At 39.8% G+C, this 9,713-nt stretch overlaps 1 protein-coding gene across 1 annotated transcript in view; it reads left to right on the top strand.

Moving 5' to 3' along the window:
* The first annotated feature begins 2,441 nt into the window (after positions 1 to 2,441).
* Positions 2,442 to 9,713, top strand: part of LOC104941377 (UPF0606 protein KIAA1549L-like) — a 34,970-nt gene continuing 27,698 nt past the window's right edge. The window contains exons 1-2 of the mRNA XM_010766469.1: positions 2,442 to 2,596; positions 4,485 to 4,520. Coding sequence (XP_010764771.1) covers positions 2,471 to 2,596; positions 4,485 to 4,520 — 162 coding nt within the window. The 5' untranslated portion in view covers positions 2,442 to 2,470. The remainder of the gene's footprint in view (positions 2,597 to 4,484; positions 4,521 to 9,713) is intronic.

Raw genomic sequence — 9,713 nt, 5'->3', positions numbered from 1 at the left:
AGAGGTAAATTTGATGCCGATAGTGGCCACAGGTGCGAAACTCTCTCCAGACTACTGGAAGCCCGAATCTCGGGACAGAGAAGTGGGCCAATTAATTTTCACCTCCGCCACGCCAAGCAACAGCTTCGAACAACCTCGGAACGCTATACAAGGACCACGTAAGCCATGCTACTGATGCTGGGGACAGTTTTTCAGTTGGATGCACAATAAACAGCGAACATACACATTAATGTAAATAAACAGCCAAAGAATGGATCAACGCTCTCTGTCTATATGTTCGCTTGCTGTTAGTGTTGTTGCGTAGCAACCACCTTGCACTATGTTTTGTGAGGAAGGCAACGGAGGGACTATTTTATTTTGAACATCATTATTTACTAATAAAAACTATTTAAATTAGAGTGTGTATTTTTCTTTCATATTGCCACACTTGGTAACCGTTTTATAAAAGCAATAGCTCACTTCAGGCCGTGATATATGCTCATTATATCACAGCTAAGGGGGTTGTCGACCCTCCGCTTCGCGTCGGGCCGAACCACGCCCCTTAGCTGTGATATAATGAGCATATACCACGGCCTGTCGTGAGCTATTGCTTAAACATACCACAACCACCTCTAAAGTTTGGTCCTCCACAAGACTAACAATGAACTTATATAACAACAATATACCCAATATGTTTGAATCAGGCAAATATCCCGCTATAAATACAATTATTAACAGTATCTACTTTGACTGTTTAAGGCTTCCAGTCTGTGTGTGAGCTTGCCTGTGTTAGTTAAGAACCAGCTGGACATATGTTTCTCAGAAAAATATAGGCAACACTATTTCTCAGCTGAACAAATATTCAACACAACCCCCTGTAAACAACCAATGATCTGTTTTTTATACAGATTAAACAAATAAGACATAACCTAATTTCTGAGCCTTAAAGTGAGATGGAATCAATCTCAGTCATGGGAGGAAAGAGAAAAAACTCCACTGACAATATATCCATGTCCTATATCTGTTTTAAACATAGCTAACTGAGATTGAAATGCAACATTAATGTACACACACTGCTCAATTCCCATCTGTCTATTTACTTTCTGATTTATTCCAGCTATAGAAACAATTAGCATAAAATAGGACTATATCCCTTTGGCTTTTGCATTTTTACAGACACATTTCTTTGCATTTAGCTTTTATGCAAATGGTTTCAAACATATTATGGATGCACAGTTTACTCACAGAGCACACTTCGTATTCTGCTGCCATTGTAAAGACATTACCAAAAGCATTCCCTTTTTTCATCTTTAGGATAACTTCAGAGGGTTCTAGTAGTGTTTATTGTTTGGGTAGATGTTCAGACTGTAGCTGCTGATAAGGACGGAGTGTTCCCTCTCACCTTTCATCAGAATCTATAATTAAGAAACTGGAGAAACAACCATCAGTGCCTCTCACAGCTCCTCCTCACCGCGCTCAGCCTGCAGCTGAACACTGTGTTCTTATCAAATGTATTTCGCTTGCCTTCACAGGCTCAGTGGAAACAAACTGCATTCCTCTTTTAGATGAAAACATCTCTTAGGCAAACTGCTTAGAAACCTTAGTTATAAGGAGGACATTGATGTGATCATCTTTATGTTACAACAAGTCTTTTTAACTTTGAAACAAAGTTCTCGATGTGTTTACTTTCATTACAGTTTTGAGATTTATTATGCATTTTTGGTACAATTTAAATGAACATATTGACATTTCTGGGAAATACTCTTACCAGTTTTTGCTTTTTTGCTTAGTGAGATGAGAAAATGTTGGGCTAAATTTGAAGCTACAGACAGAAAATGGTTAGCTTAATTTAGCATAAGTAATCAAGGGAAACAATTAGCATGGCTCCTTCCAAGGGTAACTAAATCTACCTACCAACAAACAAAAGTAGGATGGAATAAATGTGTCAATCGAGGATTTAAAATTGTATTATAACATGTCTCATATCGAGCTCTAGATGAATGGTAGCTAATGGACAATACATTCAATACTGTGTTAATTGTCTTGCTTAAAAACACATTTCGTTTTTCTTAGATTAGATATATTTTCTAGAAGGACTTCCGCCCTTATGATATACAAATTTGGATGTGAATATCAACAAAAAATGTCACAGTCCTTTTCTGCCACACTGTATGTTATTCTTGAGTGATGTTCAGTCCTTGCATCTTTTTTTAAGAATATTGAGTGTTAAAAATATAGATATGATCGGAGTTCTTTTTTTCTGCAGTCTCCCTTTTAGGCGGTACAAATGTAAAAGATGGAAGGTAGAAATGAAAGGTGTTTATTTCTGCTTGCCTTGTCCCTTCGAGGGGTGTGCTTTGTGCTTACTGGCAGTTCATTAAGTAGCTTAGCTGCTCAGAAGTGATTGAATGCATACTGTACTTAAATACTGATAAATGATATTTGTTTGTTTGCAGCTGTGGTGAAGACACCGCCCAGCAACCTGTGGATCATGGCCGTTCTGACGCCTCTCTTCCTGTTGATGGTGGTTATCGTCATGGTGTCCTTCATTATGTGTAAGAGGAACCGGGTCATGTTTAAAAGTGGCCCCTTCAGGAACTTCAAAACCCGCTCCAAGGTAAGACTTACTCTAACGTACTCCATCTTTATCCATTTCTTCTCATTTTGTTTCATGTCTATATCCTTTTTCTCTTTCTACTCTTCTTCATGTTCTTCTTTAATTTACCAATTATTAATGATAATCAGCTGTTGCATCACTCTTATTGAGTAAATTCTCACCCCATTGTGTTCTAACAGCACTGCTTCACCTTGAAGGGGAACTACGCCCATTTTCTAATTGATGTTCTTTTTAAATGGGACTGAAGAATCAGAGTCCAAATAATTTAAATATCCCCGGGGAAATGTGACTGTTGCTCTAATTTAGAATAAAATTGATACATTATAAAAAAGTAATTTAAAAGACTAACACTATTTATTAACATAAGAAGCTCAAGTAATAATGTACAATAAATGATTAAAATAAAAACGTATTTATAAAAATATAAGTAAAATGTCAAACGGAAGATAATTTAAAATCAAATCAAAATGTGCACAAATGTTGTACTACAATATTTAACATATACACTGATGTATTAGTATTAAAAAGATATGAATGCTGAATATCACAGTTTTAAAGGGTTTGGCTACTAATGGTGAAATAAGTCCTAGCGCCATATATTAATATTAGTAATAGTTCATAGAAAAATTGAAGAAAATTGTTTTGAAAAATATAATAAGAAAGTTCATATGGGTGTAAAAAAGAAAACAAATATCTGTGGCTGAAGAAAATCAGGTCTGCTATTATCACATGAAGCAACTTTCAGACTATACCCATGGGCATAACTTATTGGAATTCATTCAGAGGATGTTCCCTTTAACATGTCCCAAATGCTAATTCTACATAGAAATGTTATCAAAGTTATCATAGTCAGGTTTTGAATGAGCGACACATCACGCAGTTGTGTCTTCAGTTTAGAAAAATGTAATCCCATATGTGCAGTCTTGTTTTTCTCTCTGCCCAATCGCCCTTGGTCATTGCTAATCATGCATGCTTTGAAGTCTAATCAGCTGAAAAACAATGGGCCGGGCTCAGTGTACTGGGAGTGAACCTTGGGGGTAATGTTGGCCCTTTCACAATAATAGCGTTCACACTGCATCAACTTATTAGACGCTAAAGACAAATTAATCAATTGAAATGAGCATGTGTCAAATGGATTGCCACCAGCTGCTGTGTTCAGGTCAGATTGTTCTCCTGCACACCGTGCTGTGAATGACGCCAGAACAACAGCTGCTTGCAGCCAGTGAAGTGGTAAACAGGCAATAAGCTGGCCGGCCTCATTTCATCTGAAGAGGCTCTGAACATATCTCGGAAAATCTGGAAGTAGGCTTCCCATTTGATGTAATGATTATACTTCCACTGAGGATTCCTGTCATTGCACTACACCTGCACTGAATAATTATCGACCACGCTCTCCCCAATGTAATGAATAAAACAGCATACAGAATCATTCTTCTTCCGAATCAAAGAAGACTTAAATAGCTTTGACCGTCAGTAAAACAGTTTGACAAACATTTTTACAAAGTTCCTCATGCTCCTCAGTGATATCCTGATAAAACAAGCAATTATTCTTGTAAAGGAATACATCGAAATGTACCCATAATGCAGTGCTGTTTTATGCAAGGTAGCAACAAGTGGAGTAGTAAGATTGTTTAATGCCACAGTTAGGTTAAAGGTATACCCTGGATTAATTATAATCCAGATATTACTCAAATCACTGTATGCATAATTGATTTTTATTTATTTATTTATTTTTATCCTAAATTCTTAATTTTAACACCATTTCCACACAATTAATATGCTTTCTATCCTATCCTATCCTATCTGGTCATTTCCCATTCTCCACTATTCTGTTCTGTTATTATATTAACCTCTTCCTTACCTTGTTCCTACGACTTTCTCCTTGTAGACCTCATATCGAAGGGAGGGCAGTTACCACCACCAGGTATTGACTAAGCACTGGTTAGGAGGATTACTGACTAATTGACTGACTGACCACATGATTAAAACATTAAAGGAATTGTTTGGCTTGTTGTTGAGTGGGGTCGTATGAGGTAGTGATACACAGTCAGTGTATTACCTACAATAGGAGGCAGTCGGCACACCCCCAGTTTGGAAGAAACAGACAGGAGCACATTTTAACCATGTAAAAAATCACTTTCATTAAAAATGTATGCTATATTTAAAATGGCCCTATTCTGCTCATGTTCAGGTTCATATTTTTATTTAGTGCCTCTACTGTGACATGTCTCCATGCTTTAATGTTCAGAAAGCTCTTTATTTGTCTCATACTGCCTGTGCTGCAGCACCTCTTTTCACCCTCTGTCTGAAACCAGAGCCCAGTCTGCTCTGATTGGTTAGCTGGCCGGATCTGTTGTGATTGGTCAACAACATTAACATATCACGTACAATGTGATGGAGTGCTAGCCAATAAAGCGCTGTTACACAGTGATGTCACTATCTTCCAGAAGAGAGGAGTCCACTGGAGGCGTTTCAGGCAGGGGGTACAGGTGTGTGGGAGGAAATATATATATTGAAAACTAAACACCAAACTGCAGAATATGGAAGTTTCTGGTCCACCACTGCCTTGTTTGGTTAGTTTGTGTTATTGTGTGTATAACATACTAACCAACTGAGGGATTTTCACTTTAACTAGAGCAAAGATAATGGCTTCATATCCCTGAAAGCACTGTCTGATGGCAAGTTAAAGCAGTATTAATATAATGTCAACCACAATCTACTTTAGGTAATGCACTGACTATGAACAATTACCTCATACCACCACTCTTGAAAACATCTGGATGAATCATTATTTAATGACATATTAGTTTCTTCACTGCTTCCTGATTTTTTCTGACTGTCTTTAATGAACAAGTATTGTACTGCCTTATTGGCTGCTTCCTTCTGTATGTGCTGCCTGTCCTTGTTGCTGGGTAAATGTGTGCATGTGGTTTCTGTGCTGTAGACATTCCTCCATCCTCATTGACTATTTGGACATCAATAGGAGGGAGAGAGGAAGTGGTAACGAGGAAAGGTTAAAAAAGAACGAGAATCATTGTGTATGATTTAAATTGATTTGGGGTGAGCCGATCGGGAAGTAAAAAATCTCGTAAAAACGGGCAAATAAGCTGCCAGCCAGAAGAAGCCATTTTTAACCCAGGCTCATCTGCATGCATAGTGGAAAAGAGCCCTCAAAACCTGCAAACCAAGCCAATCTATTTTTATTATGTAGCATCCATAAAATGTGACTCAAGCTTGTGTCACCAGCCTTCCTGCCAGCTCCTTTCCTTTTCAAGGTTTATCCTCTCACATGAAGCCACTCTCATCTCAAAGTGGCTCAGCGGGAAGCCTTCACAGAGCCCCCAATTCTTTTTTCTATAGTATCTCCACTGAATTATGTACGTTATCATGGCTAGACCCATAGCAGATGATTAGCGACAGATAACTGGAACAAAAACATGCTAAAACGCTGGTGGTTACAGCTGTTATGTTGGATTTCAGCTGATCCGCTGGTTATTTTTGGTTCAGCCTGTCCCTCCCCTCATTCCTCAAGAGGAAGAGATGTGAGGGAAGCCATGGATGGGTAGGCAGGACATTTTCACGATGGAGCATAAATATACAGTTTGTATCGATGTGTCTTATACTACAGGATTAACATTTAAATGTACGAGCTATAAAGATTTTGTTTGCTTTTACAATTACTGCAAACATTATGTTGTGTTTTCCAAAAGAACGCATCAAATATTAAAGAGTCCCCAAAATATGTGTTTTCTAAAATGGTACCGCGAGGCCACAATCACTGTTTCTAAACCACAGTGGTATTTACACTGTCCCTATCCCAAGCAGTGGCATGCACAAACAAATGTGATCACACAGGTTTAGTTCAGGAAGAGTTTACGGCGAGAGGCAAACTGGAACTAAACACTCCAGTGTCTTGAATAAACAGAAGTTTAAATGTTTTCTGGTTTATATTTATACAAGACTCGCAGAAATGTAAAGATTGAATTTCCTCTGTAATTGGTATTTTGGCTTTGTTATGTCCTAAGAAACACTGAAATGTGTCCGAAATCAAAGTTATAAAGCGGATAACATAGAAAAGGTCCTTATTCCGGAGGGAAATTGTACATTTAGTAAAAGATTTTAAAAAGCACACGTTTTTCCTAAACCCAGGTCAGGAGTGTGATTTGAAACATACTTGCATCTTTGATGGTTGTGGCTAAGTGGTTAGTGCGCTGATATTTGGATCACGGGGGCACTGGTTCGAATCCCACTGCAGTCAACATTCCGCTGTGTCCTCAGACAAGACACTTCACCCCAAAATGCTCCTGTGGGGATTACCCACAGTATTGAATGTATGTAAGTCGCTTTGGATAAAAGCGTCTAACAAGTGACATGTAATGTAATGTAATGTAATGAACTAGAGGCCAGTGATATTAGATTACTCTTTAAAGTAGATTTGATAAATGTGGACGAGTCCTTTAAGCTCCAATTTGCACTCATGTCATCTTTGTCTGGGTAATTTATCTGGATAATGACATCCAACCCAAGAGTCTTTGCAAATATACCTGGTGTTGATTAACTCTAACTTAACTACTCATCTCAAGTTGCTTAGGAACGTAAACAATGACGGTGCATTTCCTATAGAGATAGCCGTTATCTCTTGGCTGAACATTAGCTGGATACACCGGAACCACTGAAATATTGTCCATCGCCCCCAGAAGCTAAGGAGGTTTTCACATCACGGATTCGGCCTAAATCCAAGTACACTTTTCTTTAAAGTTCCTTAAACCAAATGGTTTAAGGAACCTTGCCTGTGTTACGACCCGCCCTCTACTCAGTGGTAGTGGCTCGTGGGGAGACCCGCAACCTAAAAGAAAACACACCAAACATTCAGCACTTAACGGCGACCATTTATTTGTGGGCTACAGCCGTAAAACACATAGGCCAACCGGCAAAAGAACGAGGTGGAGGACTAGTAGAAATAAACAAAAGCAGAAGGGGGCCTTGGGCCAGCCACACCACAGGCCGTAGGACCCAGACGTCCCTCCCCTACCCAAAAGTCTAACAAATCACTACGGGTGAAACAAAGCCACGAAAAAACTATGCTAACAGAACCTCCAGAACACACAAGTTTATCATTATAACACACATAAGCTACAGATCCGAAACACCCGCTAGCTTGTTCCCGAACAGTGTCTTCCGGCGTCAGGATTGGGGGAGAGACATCTTATCCTCCAGCTTCTCCTTTTAAGTCCCCAGCTGAATGGAATTAGGACACCTGGGGGAGGCGGAGCCAGGGGCGGACCAGGTGTACCTGCGCAGCAGAGAGACAGAGAAGACAACAGAAAAGGGAGCACGTAACACCTGGGTCCACTTGAATTAGTGGTCTTTGGTATGATTTGCATCTGGCGTAAAAACCAACAGTACCACAACATAGGGAGGAATGCTATTTAAAGAGAATAGCATTCTGCGAGGAGTTTCAAAAGGCATTTCTCAACTCCTATTTTCTCCTTTACTAACCAGACAATCTAATGGACTCCATCACATTGATCTACTGTGTATATTCATGTGTCTGTATGCAGTTGTGTGTTGAGCTCCCAACCCACTCGGCCATCAGTTACCATGCAGGACAAGCTAAAGCTGTTGATCAATACTCTGGTTTATATTAGGTGAGCATGTGTGTTTAAGCATTAAAGAGTGATTGTGCAGAGTCGGGCGTGCTTCATCACTCTGCACGTACACTGTGCAGCCGGAACATTCTTCAAAATGGCTTTTACTCCCTCGGTGCCTTCCTCTTGTATTGGATAGTAGGCTTACATGCGGAGCACAATAAAGGTGGAATCAGCAGAAGTAGAGGCAATCCATTCCCATTTGTAAGGTGTTCAATGAAAGAACAGCGCAGAGGCTGACATTTAAAGAGCTCAAGGTATTTTGTATTTTGCTGCATCATGGCCCCTAACTGCCCCAGGAGGAGTTTATCTAAGCGGCGCAGGGAAATACTGATGCGCTCACTTCTCCCTTTTGTGTTTCTTATTTTACTTCTTAAATGTCTTTGGTAAGTTTTTTGTTGTTGCTGCAGCTTCAACTGCTCGCCCTGCTAGAGCTGAATCTAAATCAATATGGCCGCATGGGGATTAGAGCATATCTTGTCCATCTGCTGTACCTCATCAAGCTGCTGTTGGCTGTTGCTCCGAGTTAAAATTAGACGAGAGGAGAGGCTTCTGTTTGATAGTGCAGGAAAGGAAAACAAGGGTGGATCATTTGGTAGCGCAGCGAAGGGTCGTGGTCGCAGTCAGTTCACGTGACAACTTTCTGTAACAGAATTGATTAGACGCAGCTTCTTTCCTTCTCTTTTACTCCGTCACTCTCCTAACTGGATGTGTAGGAGAACCACCATTCATCTCTGAGAGGCTGATCAGAGGCTATACTACAAGCCCTGTCTGCAGTCTTCATTAAACTGAGCGGCTCGCACAAGATGTAACATGGCTATTTGTTAAGTCAACACGCCGTCAGTGGACAGTTGAAGAGAGGCAGAGATGGAGGAGAAAAGATGAGGCAGAGGCAAACATGAAATGAGGATGTGTGAAAGAACAGACAGAAACGATAAGACCTTGAGCCAGTGCGGTAAAATAGGAGTCGTTATATGTCAGGCACTCTCCATGGTTACACCCCTCGGCCCATTCATTTCTGAGAATCCATACAGTCTCTAGCATGACATCCATTACCCAGCAGCCACTGAGTGACACCTCTTTCACTGTCGATGTGCAGGTCGTCACGCTCAGTTCAACACCCCTGACACCACATCTACTGTTTCCTCCTAACAATCCATACACATAATGCAGTGATGGTAAGGCAAGGCAAGGGAAGTTTATTTATATAGCACCTTTCAACACAAGGTAATTCAAAGTGCTTTACAAAAAATGAAAGACATGAGGAAAATGGCATTTAAGATCAGTCATTAAAAAGCAAAGATAATAAAATAAACATTACAAGAAAAAATACATGGAGTAAAAGTTACAGTGCAGTTTAAGATGTGAATAGTTCAATTAAAAGCAGCGGCAAAAAGGAAAGTCTTCAGCCTGGATTTAAAAGTAGTCAGAGTTGCAGCGGACCTGCAGGTTTCTGGGAGTTTGTTCTG

This window comes from Notothenia coriiceps, unplaced genomic scaffold, assembly GCF_000735185.1.
Source record: "Notothenia coriiceps isolate Sejong01 unplaced genomic scaffold, NC01 NC01_scaffold00003339, whole genome shotgun sequence".
Lineage (NCBI taxonomy): Eukaryota > Metazoa > Chordata > Actinopteri > Perciformes > Nototheniidae > Notothenia > Notothenia coriiceps.
Note: the sequence above shows the minus strand (reverse complement) of the source record. Positions and strands in the feature narration are given on the sequence as shown.